Consider the following 14,459-nt stretch of genomic DNA (forward strand, 5'->3'; position numbering starts at 1 on the left):
ACGGCTTGTGGTTGAGAAGTTGAGGTGGAGGGAAGATACGGAGACTCGGGAGAGACGGGTGGAGAGGTACCGGCACAGCTTATGTGGGGTGGAAAGGTACATGGATACGTACACTGGACCCCCAAACGTGTCATGCACTGCACTTCCGGGGACACTGCAGAGGCGTTAGCGCCACGGATGGGAGCCTTCAGCGCCGTGGCACCCAGCGATAAGACTTTAGTTGGCAACTTCAGGGTCTCGGTGCCTATGCAGCAGAACTGATTGGCCCAGCTTCCCATCTGATACCGATAAGGCCGCCCAGGCGAGGCCCTAATCGTCCCAACCGTCGCCTAAAATGGACGAGGCCACCGTTGGTGTCTTTTCGATTTCGGAATGCGCAAACTCTTTGGCTTTTGTTCCTTCGCTCTTCTGTCCGATCTTTCTTCCTCCTAGAAGCAATTCACAAAGTGGCGTACGACCATTAATCAATCATCGACCCTTCCCGTTTTCCACCTGTTCTACTCGTTTTGTCCATCTATTGCATACGGTATATCTACTTCCGATCCTCGGACATCGGCCTTTTCTTCAACACCACTCGTGGTACGGTGCCACACACCTCCCCGGCAGGCAATGATACACAAAAGGCTCTAGACATCCCGCCATCAGCCGCGTCTGACAGACTCGGTCCCGTTTGTCCTTCACACTTTGTAGGACAAGCGGCAAGCTTGCGCATGCCTACCACAATCAACCGAGACCCACTCCCGTTGGCAACTCATCCGTCCTTGCCGATGGGGCAACGTTGGAGGCCTTGAGTAAATAGGTAGGCAGGTAGGTATTCATGCGCCCGGGCTGGCATCCCTGAGCTTGGCCAGGGTTCAAGCTCGACGGTGGCAATCACTACTTGATTCACGCTCACTTAACAGTGTCTTAGCATGAGGGCATTCCCAGTGCCCCATCGGAGGCAAACTACCAGGCTGACTGCCTCACAATTGCCTGGCAATATGTTGCATCGTCAACCCTCACTTCACGATCCATAAGATTCATTGGCCAACGCGATATGAACCCTGATAGACGGCTTAGGCAACGACACTACCTGACCTGGTCAACAAACAGATCGGCTTGTCAGCACAGCCAGACCTTCTTCAATTTTGAATCAGGCTGCCTCTTGATGACCCCGCGATATACGACAATTGCAGAGAGGCGCAGCTTCATCCGTCCGCAAGTGACCCTGCAAATGCGTCTCGTACAGTATATCTGGACGTTGTCATACTCTCGTATACCACATCTGGACGACGTTGCAGCAACCAGCGCTTGCCAGAATCTTAATCATCCCGCAATCAATCAGATCCATCTCGACCTTCTCCCACTTCAATTCCCACATTGCGATGCCCCGAGAAACCTACAAAGATTCCTTCCTTGTCTCGAAACCTCCAGGAGCTAGACCCTGGCCGTTTCTACCCCGACTTTGGACGGATATAGATAGATCATCACAGCACGATTACCAAGATACCTTCAGCCCGCTCCCGACCAACTTGCCCGCCTACCGCATCCGCTCTAGGCCCACATTGTCACTAGTGGACGTTGCTGGATTTCTCGAGCTTGCGGCAGTGCAGGTGAGGGCACCAAGTCACCCATGCACGAGGCGCGACGAGCGACGAGGATTGATAACGGAATCCGGGGATGCCTAGGCGAAGACGAGATGTGATAGCTATTGTTCAAGGCCATGCAGCATTGCCAGCCTGCCAGCTTCCCGTACGAGATCACAAAACTGGCATGGAAAGTCGTTGGACTATGACATTCACGCATTGTACCACTGTATGGATACAAACGCACAATGCAGGAGGTGGCAAGGGGCATGTTCCTCCACTAAATCTGTCCCAGTCCCAGTCCACCTCGAATCACTTTTCACAAGAAGCAACCGACAAGATTCAAGCATGTCAGCAATCACAGTGTGCTGCATTGCTGCATTGCAGCACTGCGTGGTGCGTGGTGCGTGGTGCTTTCTCGTCCAGGCTTCAACAAGGTTCGCGGCCTCAGAAACCTAAGGTGGCTTCCGGCTTGTTTGACATGGCTTCGTCCAATTCGTCCTGTGCTGGGCGAGAACTGGAAGACACTACATGAGTCTGAGCCGAAGTTGTTTTCCAAGTCCCGCCCAACACCGGCTCCGGCGTCCCGTCCGTTCTAGCCCAAAGCGATGCGCTGCATGCTTGAGAAGCACTTCAGCGATGTCGACAGCTCATTTTCAATAGTCACCAACTGTGATCGAGGGCCACCATTCATGAGACTCGATGTTGGTCAGCCTGCCAATACGTCTCGCGAGGTCATGCACTGTGACACCCTCACCTCTCTGCCGTGCCGCTCTCTAGCAGCGTATCCGTATGGGGGCCTCAGTATTGGGTGAACAGCGCACAGTGTCAGGACTACTAGCAAGGCGATCACCTATCTCAACATACTCAGGTAGAGCTAGTCGAGACACATGGAGCGATACAGCGGCCAACGACATCAGATGAGACCACCAAGGACCCAGACTGATTCGTGTTACTCTGGACGGGCATGAACGGGAAAACGGAAGGCAGAAAATGCAACCATGGACAGAGAGAAAAGGGGACCAAGGAACTAACACACCCCTAACCAGTCAGTGCCAGCCACCTCTGGACGAGGACCCTCGTGCCTGAGTCGGTGTGGATGGACCCTGATCATCCCAAGCACCGGAAACGCGCCAGTGGCGACAAGGCCCAGGCCGAGCAACGGAATAGCCGTTCCGAGTACCGTAGAAACTCGAGCAACTCGAACTTGCGCTAGCCCGTGCCAGCCCTGCTAGCGCTCTGGCAGAATCGTAATACTGCCTAAAGTGGTTAAATGCGGCCGCCACCTATTTTTGGCGTAGGTTAACATTTCGATCGATCTGACCAATGAGAGCTCGCCGTCGAGGCCGGACCCACAATTGATATAATTCAATAATTATTTTGGCTTTCTCGTCGGTTTTGAGCTTTTCTCGTCGAATTGGCAAAAAGGGCAAAAGTGTCAATTGGAAGCAGTCGTACGTAAGCAACCGAGCCCCTGACTGTCCCCTGGCCCACTGCCTCCAACGGGCCCCTATTCATACGGCGGTTGGACTGTCGGGTCGACGAACTGCCCATTGATGCCATCACGGACTTCCTCTGCTGTGAAAATGTACTCTAACCCGTCGTTCAGAACAGCGAAGTCTGGAATCTCCTCTTGCAGCGTCTCCTGCTCAATGTGGGCTTCTACGTCGAAGAGCTCCCACCCAGTGTAATCGATGGCCTCGGCGGGCACGTCTTTGATCCGGATCTCGTCGACCTGGCTGCCATCGGGCCGAATAGATATTCCGCACTGCAGGAAGGCCTGGCTGACCATTGAGCCCTTCTCGTGGGCCAATTTAGCGGCTGCCGTCTCGACTGTTTTGGTGACCATTATTCTCTTCATACCCGTCTCCCACTTGAGCTCCTCCTGCTTATTCAGCGCTTTTTCTTCCTCGTCGAGTACGTAAGCGTCGGTTGCTTCTGAAAGCCACTGCTTGAAGGGCTTATTGACTGCGGTATCGAGAGGTTGGAGGAGGGAAGTGGTCCCTGGCGGTATGAGGCAGGGTGTGATGTGGTGCTGACGTAATAGCGCAAGGATGGAATCTGTCTTATGGAAGGAAGCGACATCCATTACCAATAGGTACTCGTCTCCCTTAGTCAGCGCTACCAATTCCTCTTCAATCCATCTTTTGAACAAGTACTCATTGTTGTAGGCAGTCTTGTTGAACTCAACTGTCACTCCTTCTGCGTATAATAGGCCCTCTTTTTTCCATAATTGACCCCCTTCCTCTGCGGGCTTGCCGTGGAATATTATTTTCGGTTTAATTCGTTGTATGCCGTCGGCGAAGATGTAGAGTATTAATGTGGCCTGCCGCTTGCCCCAACCGCTGCGGTCGCTCTTGCCAGCCACGGTTTTGGCCCCGACGTCGTCGTATGTGTAACCGTCTAGGTATTCGAAAGGAACTGGGGTCTCGTCGAGGTTGAGAATTCGCGAGTTAGGAAATCGACGGGCTGGACTTCCGAGTAAATCTCCGACGTTAGACCGCTTCACCTTAGCCAGGGCCATTTGATTAACTCGTCGGATAAAGGAAAGAAAGCTGTTGACAACTTTGAAGTACTCAGTGGGTAACTTCGTTGCCTGTTTGGTAAGTCGACGTCGGGTAATTCTCATACGATTCTGGAAGCCACGAAACCAACCGGGGGAAAAAATAAAAAGATGTTTGCTGTTCGGGTTCTGCTGGGCGAAAATCCGCTTAGCGGTCCTTTTGAACCAACTGGTACTAACGAGCTTTCCCTCACTTCGTCGCTGGCGGAAGGCGCCGTATAGCGCTGTCTCGAGCTCTGGCCACTGAGGGTGGTAGGCGTAGTTGGAGGACCGATTGACGATTGACTCGCGGTTCTGATACCAGGAGATAACCGTGCTTCGAGGGACTTTGAACCAATCTGCGGCTTCCTGGTATGTGGGACGTCTGTATATCCCTGGGAGCTCGGTCTCGCCCTGGCGCAGCCTCGGGGGGCAAATCGACTCTTCGTCGAGCTTCCTCACGCGGTGATGCTCTAAAAACATCAGGACGTTGACTTTGGTATCGTGGGTATAGTGGTGCTGGCGGCGCTTGATTGGGCCACTTCGCGGTGTATATTTCCGGTCTTTGATGGGGGTAGGAGCAGGCCCGCGGCGCTTAGCTGCTGGAGGTGTAATTGGCACTTTTGCCGTATTCGAATCCTTCTCGGCAAGGGCCCGTCGTGAGGGCATCGTGGGCACGTCGACGAGGCCCGTGGTGGAGGTGTAATTGGAGGTATAATTGACAGTATAATTGGTGGTCAAATCGGTGATGTAATCGGTGGAAGTGGGCAGTTGGGTAGGAGTAAAAAATGGAAAATAATCACTTACCGCCTTCCGTATACGGTTTAGTCGATTATATAATCGGATAAAACTGATCCCTCGAAAGGGCTTAGTGTGGGCCGCTAGCAGGGCTGGCACGGGCTAGCGCAAGTTCGAGTTGCTCGAGTTTCTACGGTATGTTGAGAATTTGAGACACCGAGGAAAAGGATTGAACTACTAACGGTTTTCACGCGCATCGTGGCAGCGTAGTACCGGACTTGACGCCAGAAAAACGTTGCATTAGAGGATTAGAGGTGTGTACTTGCACACCGACTCGATGACTTCGGATACTTGCCGTTTTAGGTCAAGGTCTGGACCGAGGCCCCCCTTGTCGGACCTCGTCCGTTGCCTCACCGACTTCACCGTTTCCTCCGATCCCGCAGTCCCATCCTCTTCTGGCGTTCCCACGTTCCCGCCTGCCATCGTGCCATCCAAGAACGTCTTCTGCGCGATATGTTCTCGGACCTGCATCCGTTTCTCCATCGCTTATTCGATGAACTGTGTATCCGTATCCGTGATGAGGTGCTCTGTTTCGGCCATGCTGGGCATTCCCCCACTTATGGATACAAATACCCACAAGAGACTTCGACAACATTCAACTTGGGTTTCGCTCCCTAGCCAGTGAACTCGTTTAAGCTGGGCGTGTTATAACCATGTTAGTCATTATGGGATAATTAGAGGTAGTGACCGATATCTGTTGGTGTGGCTGTTGTTGTCTTTTCAATTGAGATGATGAAGTTCAGTGAGAAGTACCAGCTCCAACGTAGCCACTGCTGCAGACGCCTAGGTACTAAGTATGTTGGATCATAACGAGATGACCAACATAGATCATCAATTCAGGTCCATCAATTTCCCAGAGAAGAATTACCCAGCCTAAATCATCTAGGGGTTCCCCATAATCACTTTCAATTAAATGCCGTAGACACATGGCTCCGAATTGCTACCAAACTTTCTCTCGACTCAATAGAGTCTTGGACAAGCCCCACCTAAGCAAGTCGTTCGTCCCCGGGCTTGTTCTCGGCAATCTCTCTCAAGTTTTTTGTCGGTATTGATGCCCAGAAATGCAGGTGCTGAGACGCTCATCCAGGTATAGAGCTGAGTCTTCTCACGTGGATTTGCCCCTGGATGGCTGAAGTATGTTCAGGTAAGTTCAACTTGTGCGCCGCAGCCACTGTTGATGCTCACGTTTGTATCTCTCTCCGGTAAGATGGGTTGAGCCGTGGAATCCTGTTTGACGCATACCTGGGTGCTTATCTCCGGGTTTACTGGACATCGGCATCGTCTCAAACCCAGCTTTTCCTCTAATTTAATGCTCCATGAAAGCTATTACTATACGGCATTGATACAATTAACTCCAGTGACAGAGAAACCGTAATTTAGAAGCTGTACCGATCAAATTGGGCATCATATGGGTTGGCTTTCAAAGCTCGTCTCAGTACTCTCCAGAATGTCCTGTTTGGGCCAATGTCTGACTACCTGAAAGTGCCAAACAGCAACCTTTCTGGTTTTTCAAAATCTTGATCGCCCAGCCAAGAGCTAGGACATCTCTCTACCATAACAAGAGTCCACGATATCCCGTGATATCGCTCATCTAGTCATCGGAGATAGGCTCTCATTACTCCTGCGTATCTCCTCAACTTCACAACAACATGGCAAGCTTTTCGATATCCGGAAGTCGAAAGTATATGTCTTCGACTTATCGGAGATGTGTTTGCTGGATTCTTCTAATCTCGACCTCTTCTCCTCTTTAGGGCCAAAAGACAGCATCTTCCTTCTCAGCTTACAATCCATTCTTCCCATAGAAGACACAACACCGTTAAGCACACAAACACTCTGTTACACATCCTCGCCCTTGCCCATACCCTCACACACTGACCCCTTAACTATACCCTTACCCCTCTCTCTATCTATTCTACGATGAATAACTTCACGATGAATAATAATATGGAAGCTGAAGAGAACCCTAGGCGTCGGGCTTTCCGACGTGCGGTCGTAGCAAACATCAATCGCAGCACTGCTCTGAGACAGCAACGTCATGTAAGAGAGCAGCAGATACAGGAGAGGGAGAGGCAGCAAAGGCAGGCTTCTGTATCTGCTGCTCTCTTATATGATGTTGCTGTCACGAGGCAGAATGGGAGAACCACTCAGGCCGCTCCTGATACCCAGGCCGCTCATATCCAGGTGGTTCATAACCAACAGGAAGTCATTCAGCCCGCCCCAGTTGTCTCCAGCGGCAGCTCTGGACCCAGCCTCGTCGGAAACCTTGAGAAAGTAGCCGAGGCTACTCCTAACGCAGCCCTCGAATACCCTATCTCGTCCTGGACCATTCTGTCGTTCGACCTGAACTGCGACCCTATCCAAGCGAAAGTAAATCAGCCCGAGATCGAGCCACAGATCGCCTCGTCCAGCAACTCAAAAGGCAAACAGCCTCAGCAGCCACGTCACAACATTAATCAGTGGCTCGATGGAAGGCCTCGCCCAGTTCTGGATCCCAGTGCTGACGAGTGGCTGCCCTTGAGCCGCACGATGGATCAGGATAATCATCCATTGAATGGGCCCGATATACTGAGCTTATACTATAACAGTGACAGCATCGACGAACATCCAGACTGGTGGGAAGACCAGTCGAAAGTTGACCCGAGAGATGTAACCCCCGTCAATCCACTAGCTCGAGTCCCGTCACTGGATCGTGGCCCGAGTATCCGTCTCCAAAGAGCACTGGCAGAAGACCGAGAGGCTCATCGGAAGCCGATTAGCGATCTCCTCGGCCCCAGCGAACCGCTCCCGCCTACCACCCAGAACGGCCTTCTTCGAGCGGCGGAATGGGCGGGCGTATGGTGTAACGAGGTGCGCGAGCCTTCTACTCAAGCAAAGATGGCGAAGTTGGGACCGGAGAAGAATATGAGTGAGGTGGAGCTGGAATGGAGCCTTTGGCATGGGCTAGAGAAGAGGCCTAGGGAGAGGCCTGCTTACTTGCCTCGGCTCGAGAAGAATGAAGAGGAGTTTCCGTCTGCATTAAGGCGCGAATAAACACGACGGGCAGGGTCAGGACGGCACGGAGGAAGAATAGCATTCACATTGATGGCGAGCAGGAGCTTCATACACGCCCAAGGAAAACATTGGCAGACACGAAGTGCTTCCCATCCAAATAGGAAGGTTGGTGATATGCGCCGCCTGTATTAGTCGATGTATCTTAGAACCTTAGATTGTGATGCCATACAATGACCCATCCTCCAACAATTGATCTTGTATCGTGAACCCCTTTTACAGTCTAGTCAATCCCTTCCGCTATGCGGATACTCAGAAGAATCCGAACGTCTACGCCTGCACATCACTCTCAGTCGTTACAACACCCTTCTTCAAAACAGGCTCGCCAGGCTCAACAGCACCATAACTCGGCCCCTCGCCCGCTCCCAGCCCCCTCTCCTCTTCAGGCACGAGCACAGCCCTCTCCTGGTTCTTCTTATCGATGCTCTTCCTCCAGGGTCGGTACACCACCACCGAACCGAGCCCGACAACGACAAAGAGGCCGCAGATGCTGCCGCCGATAATGTCAAAGTGCTCTCCAATTGCGTCAACGCCGTCCCAGAAGCTGCCTTCCGGCTCGGCGACGTTGGCGATGAGAGACAGGACCTGGATGATTCCGATAAAAGCCGATACGAAGACAGTGATGCCGGTGAGGACGATGGAGTAGTAGAGAATAGCGACGCGGTCGCGCGAGAAGGCCTTTGACGTGTAGAGTGCCATCATGAGGGCGCCGTCTGTCGTGTCGAGGAGGCACATGCCGGCTGTGAAAGGTCAGTGAATGCAAATGAGATATGCTTTGCAAACTCACCTGTAAAGAGGACAGGAAAGATGAGAATAAGCCAGATGCTCGTCCCCTGCGCCCCATGCACACTCGACAACCCAAGAATAGCAATCTCCGAACTCGTATCAAAGCCCAATCCAAACAGAATTCCCAGAGGAAACATCTTCCAGGGCCGGTCAACAACCCGAAATACCTTTCTAAACACATTCGCCAGGAACCCTTCCCCTTCCAACTTGAGATTCGTCGCCGCGTCGCCCTCGTCTTCCTCGGTAGGGGTGTACCCCTCCATCCCACGCCGCCTCTCCTCCTCCAGCACAACTTTCAGTCTCCGGATGAGCTTATACAGCACCCACCCGTTCCCAGCACACAGAAGCAGCAAAAACGCCGCGCTGACGCTCGTGCCGATGATGTTCCCCACACGCGTGAAGCCGTCGAAGCGGTCCCGCAGCGCGCCGCTCGTGGCAGCTACGACGACGCAGGTGACGATGACGATTGTGCTGTGGCCTAGGGAGAAGAAGGTTCCCACTGTGACGGGCCGCTGACCGGAGGCGATCAGGCGGCGGGTCATGAGGTCAATGGCGGAGATATGGTCTGCATCGAGGGCGTGGCGGAGGCCGAGGACGTAGGAGAGGGCTGCGGGGGAGATGAGGGAGGGGTGGAAGTGTAGGATGATGCCGGCGACGATCCATAGTATGATGTTGATTGTTACGAGGAGGGCGATGATTCGTATTGTTGGTGCCGGGAGGACGCGGAGGGCTGGCGGGATGGGCAGGTTGGCGAAGGGGACGCGGAAGCGCGCCATCGTGGTGGTTGGTGGTGTGAGGCAAGCTACGTGGTGTATGTGCTCTTAAGCATGAATAGTTGTAAGATTTCTACGAAGTTCAGTGACTTGCCAAGGTCAAAACCAAGAGAAAGATGAGATGGAGGGTTGTGAAGAGGTTGGATTTGAGACGGAGAGCCCAGCCGGCGGGAAACAGCTCGTTGACGGGCGGCCCTCCGGCCCCTCAGACCTCCTCACGGCGGGGAAGCTTCCCCAGCCTTTGTACCCTCACAGCACATTGAGCATCGATTATTGAGCTAGGTAGAAAAGGCAAGTCGTGGACGACTCGAAGATAGCGTGGAAATACTTGCTCACGGTGGCATTGAGACGGGGACGACGTGGTGGCAGATTCGTCTCACGAAGGCGCGAGTGACCGGCGGGACCCCTCACGACCCCTCCATCTTTCAGGCGTTATCTTATCGGTCATGCGGGGGCATTTTGAATGGGGCCGCTCCGAGCCGACGGCGGCCGCCGGCCGTCGTCTCGGACGAGGTTACTCAAGTACTTTCTACGTTACTTATGTCCTTGAGCATCTCTTTGCGATCTATCGGGGTTCTTGTCAAGAGACTTCAAAAGTTCGGCTCGATTCATACGCAAAATGATTTGGCCGCTTGGATATAATGGTAGGATCGAGTCTTTGGTGGTACTCATTTAGATCTAGATGAGAAAACTGGAACCACCAAAGCTTGGCCGTCAACGTGGGTGCGTGGGTACCTGGGTAGGCACACTAGGTACGGATAGTATGCCTTACCTCGTGGGCAGATGATGGGCATTATCTCTTTAAGTCTCATAGCCATTTATTGCAGATTACTCATCGATGCTATTGCAACCTCTCAGGCTCTCACGAATGTCTGCAGTGACAACAAACTTCCTTGAGTGAGAAGGAGCTTGAGGATGAGATGACAAATGAGGTTCGGCGGGGTCCAGTAACTTGTTTGAGCCGCCGCCCGTCAGTGATTTACAGCGCTCAGTCAGCGCTGCCGCCAGCTTGGTAACCCGTGCGGGTACCTGTAGAGGCCTACCAACCTTGATTACACCCCTGTCTTCCATCCTTCCACTCTCCCCCATCTCAAATATCTGATCAACTTCTCATCTCATCACCTCACCTCATCTCAATACCTTTGATCAGACTAAATAACCAAGGAGGCTGATAACTTGTGATCTAATCTCATCAAAATCTCATGATCCTTACCCCATTACTCACAATAATCTCAACCCTCCTCACAAGCATCCAAACCTGCCCCAACAACTCATCCCTCCGTACCCTCACCCTCAAAATGCCCGAAGTATACAATAAAGCCTTCATCCCCCTCGAATCAAACCCCCAAGTCTTCAACGAACTCATCACCGCCCTAGGCGCCTCACCTGCCCTCCACTTCCAAGACATCCTCACTCTCGACGACCCAGCCTTCCTCCCTTCCAAGATCCTCGCCCTCATCCTCGTTTTCCCTACAACGCCAACCTACGAAGCCCGGCTGACGGCCGAGGACGCCGGCGCAAAGGATTGGATGGTGGAACACGACGAAGAGGATGAAGATGCGGTGTGGTTCAAGCAGACTATTAATAATGCGTGTGGGTTGTATGCTGTCTTGCATGCTCTAGCAAATGGTCGGGCCAAAGACTTTGTCAGTGAGTCGACGCAATTCCCCTTTTGCTCTAATAACCAAGAACCCTTTGATAGGACAGACTGACGAGATTCAGCGCCGGGATCGTTGTTAGACAACCTCCTTTCCATTACAGCGCCAATGGACCCGGCACAGGCCGCCATGGTGCTGGAAGGCTCACAGGAACTCGAGGATGCGTACGCTGCTATTGCGACAAAGGGCGACACGACAGCACCGCAGAGTGCCGAGGAAGAAGTCTACTTTCACTACATCTGCTTCGTCAAGTCACCAGATACCGGTCACCTCTACGAGTTGGATGGAGATAGAAAGGGCCCGGTGGACAGAGGCATTCCCAACGAAGAGGAAAAGGTGGATCTCGGACCAAAGTCCGTAGACATTGTCAGAAATTTCATTCAGCAGGGCAGAGAGAGTATCGGCTTCAGTCTCTTGGCCTTGACTGAGGGGGCATGAGCAGGCACATTCACATTTACGCATACGCAGACAGGCATCCTCCAGCGCAGCCATCGGCACATTTAGACCGAGGCGTTGCGGTGGCATTAATGATGGGTCTTTATTTAACTTTCTACATTCAGGTTGTCCATGGCGCCATTTAGCTCGCCTGGATAATCTTCTCCAACTGATCGGGGTCCTTGATGGTGGGCGTCAGGTTTTCACTGCCGTCCTTAGTGATGAGGATGTTATCCTCGATTCTGCACGAATTAGCATACTTATATACCAGGACATTCGGGTCAGGGCTAAACTTACCTCACACCGCCAACATCCCAGTACTTGTCCAAAACAGCTTGGTCAATAAACTTGGAGTGAACGGGGTCCTTGAGGTATGGCTCAATGATGAAGCTGCAGAAGTAGATGCCCGGCTCGACAGTCACGATACTGCCGGCGGGAATCTGGCCTCGGACACGCAGGTATCGGAACATGGGGTCCGTATCGGCGTAGTTGGGGTTACCACCGACATCGTGGGTGTCCATGCCCAGGTAGTGGCCAAGGCCGTGGGGGAAGAAGGCAACGCTTGTCCGGCTCTTGAGGATCTCATCCTTGTCGCCCTTCAGAATGCCAACAGCGTGGAGGCCATCGATGGCAATCTTGTGCGCCAGCAGATGAATATCATCCCAGATGACGCCCTCTTTCAAGGCAGCAGTTGTCTCCAGCTGCATCTTGAGAACGGCGTCGTAGATTTGACGGGACTCCTTGCTGAACTTGCCGGAAATGGGAAACGTGCGGGTCTACTCGATGTTAGTTGTGCAATACACAGCCTGTGACGCCAGAACACTTGACTCACGATATCAGATGCGTAGCAGTTCCATTCTGTACCAGCATCCAGAAGAAGGTTCAGCTTTCCTTCCAGGGGCGCATCGTTGGCAACGTAATGCAGAGTGGCAGCTGCGCGACCTCCAGCAAAAATACCGTGGTAAGCCTGGTTCTTGGCACCATTCGCGACGCTGTGCTGCAGGAAGAGAGCCTCCAGTTCCCTCTCATTCTTGGCGTTCTTGACGGCCTTGACAACGGCATGGTGACCGATTGTGGAGACATCGTTGGCCTTTCTGGTGAGGGCAACCTCGTAGTCGTCCTTGACCACGCGGCACCGCTCAATGGCATCCTTCAGAACACTGAAGTTCTTGTCATCGAACTCGAGGAAAGTGATGTTGTCGAGAACCTGGTCCTGGATGGCAAAGACGGTGTTCTTGGAGCCCTTGCCCAGTCGCGCAAGCTCGGCATTGACGTCTGTGGTGTACTTGACATCGTCGATATCGTACAACTCCTTGGCCTCGGAGGCGCTGACTGGGAGACCTGACCAGATGACGCTATCAGGATCGATAGGGGGGATGAAAAGAGTCGACTTGTTTGTCGCAAGATCGAAAACGTAGTGGCAGTCGGCGAGAGGGCAGCCGGTCAGGTAGTAGAAGTAGCGGCGCTGTCTTTGTGATGGGTGTCAGACATGGCTGGATGAATAGATGGCTATAGAGCAAAGGCTAAGAGGCTAGAGATGGTACCTGAAGGGCTCGGGCTCGTCATTGTCTTCGAGCATCTTGGTCATGCGACCCTCGACATAGAGAACGCCAGAGGCATTGGGGACCTTGGACTTGACGTAGTCGGCGACACGGAGGGCATGCTCCTTGGCGGGGTACTTGCCCTTGAGCACCGTTTCGTAGTCTTGAGCCATGGTGGGAGGTGTGGCGGAGAAGAGCCGCGTTGGTGACGACGTCTGGAGGGGGTTTGCTTTGCGATGCGACGGGAGAGCTCTCCGTGGTCTGCCAAGGGGTCTGGTTGCCGGGGCAGTGGATAGCAGTTGGATTTGGAGTTGACCGATGAGGCTCCTTGCTGCAGGTATTGGTGGTGATGGTAGTGTTGGTGGTACAAACTTGGGGCAGAGAGCAAGAATGCTGCGTGCTGGACGAGTAGATGTTTTGGTCAACATGAAGGGAGTCTGGCCGGCCGTCACACCCGACGATTCTGCCTTTGTGGAGGGGTCAGGAATTCAGACGAAGGAGGGGCACTCAGCAGCCAGCAGCACTGTAAGCCGAGTTTAGGCGCGCACCTCATGTGTTGGGTACTTCGTAAGGTGTGGTACAGCGGGACAGCGATAGCTGTAAGGTCTCCGTAAGGGTTTAGTGACGAATCAGAGCTCTGGAATGTGTCGGATAAGGAAGCTGGTTTGTGCCAACGGGCCCTGAATGGAGTCGAATTTCTCGAAGCTTTTGACGCCTTTCCCACCACGGCGGACGGGAGCAACAGTGCAATCTCGAGACTTCTTTACGTAATCACACGGTGCCCAAGTGTCCCCACTTCCCTCGGCACATTATGTAAGGTGAGCCGATTTTTGGATTGCACTGGCATACACTGATGGATTTTCCTGCCAGCTGGCAGCTAAGGTACGAGGGTACCTGTGAACGGAATTCGGGAGAAGAAGGCGCGAGAAAGTCACGATACCTGAGGCCGGGGCCATCGTCCACAGTCGTTTCTCCAACTCCAACGTCTGACGTACAAACTCCAAGCTTCTCCAAATGCCCTCCACCTGTTCACATGTCATGTTCAAGGGTGTCTAGTGTGCGCATCCACAACCCGTCCACGATTGTCCTCTTCAATCCGTTTTGGGCCTCCCTCGTGGCACTGGAACCCCTTCGCTGAGGCGGCTCAATAACGACGCCAGAAAAACAACGACGATGCAACTAGACCATACACACTCGCTGGATCACGATGCGACTGTAGCTCGCCCGAGCCTCACCGTTCCATGGGCTATGGACGGATGACACATATGGAGGGGCTGAAAACGCCCAGACCTAGACCATTAACCCAAACAAGA

General features: G+C 53.1%; 4 protein-coding genes across 4 annotated transcripts; 2 read left to right on the top strand and 2 right to left on the bottom strand.

Moving 5' to 3' along the window:
• Nucleotides 1-6,822: 6,822 nt before the first annotated feature.
• On the top strand, nt 6,823-7,935 carry BDP55DRAFT_742254 (uncharacterized protein; the record flags this gene model as incomplete). The annotated part of the gene is made up of 1 exon (XM_060580460.1): nt 6,823-7,935. One exon carries the CDS (start codon nt 6,823-6,825, stop codon nt 7,933-7,935), a length of 1,113 nt encoding a protein of 370 aa, XP_060430249.1.
• A 288-nt stretch (nt 7,936-8,223) lies between these two features.
• On the bottom strand, nt 8,224-9,515 carry BDP55DRAFT_631409 (Ni2+-Co2+ transporter transition metal uptake transporter; the record flags this gene model as incomplete). The annotated part of the gene is made up of 2 exons (XM_060572278.1): nt 8,224-8,693; nt 8,741-9,515. 2 exons carry the CDS (start codon nt 9,513-9,515, stop codon nt 8,224-8,226), a joined length of 1,245 nt encoding a protein of 414 aa, XP_060430250.1.
• Nucleotides 9,516-10,438: 923 nt separating this feature from the next.
• On the top strand, nt 10,439-11,705 carry BDP55DRAFT_662090 (ubiquitin carboxyl-terminal hydrolase, family 1). The gene is made up of 2 exons (XM_060574776.1): nt 10,439-11,162; nt 11,235-11,705. Exons 1-2 carry the CDS (start codon nt 10,715-10,717, stop codon nt 11,606-11,608), a joined length of 822 nt encoding a protein of 273 aa, XP_060430251.1. The 5' UTR covers nt 10,439-10,714; the 3' UTR covers nt 11,609-11,705.
• Nucleotides 11,706-13,883, bottom strand: BDP55DRAFT_662095 (metallopeptidase family M24). Its single transcript, XM_060574777.1, has 4 exons — nt 13,150-13,883; nt 12,438-13,074; nt 11,903-12,381; nt 11,706-11,847 (listed from the first exon to the last, which is right to left on the bottom strand). The coding sequence occupies exons 1-4, from the start codon at nt 13,572-13,574 to the stop codon at nt 11,748-11,750; spliced, it is 1,641 nt and encodes a 546-aa protein (XP_060430252.1). The 5' UTR covers nt 13,575-13,883; the 3' UTR covers nt 11,706-11,747.
• Nucleotides 13,884-14,459: the final 576 nt, after the last annotated feature.

Source organism: Colletotrichum godetiae (genome assembly GCF_030913485.1).
Source record: "Colletotrichum godetiae strain CBS 193.32 chromosome Unknown BDP55scaffold_18, whole genome shotgun sequence".
Lineage (NCBI taxonomy): Eukaryota > Fungi > Ascomycota > Sordariomycetes > Glomerellales > Glomerellaceae > Colletotrichum > Colletotrichum godetiae.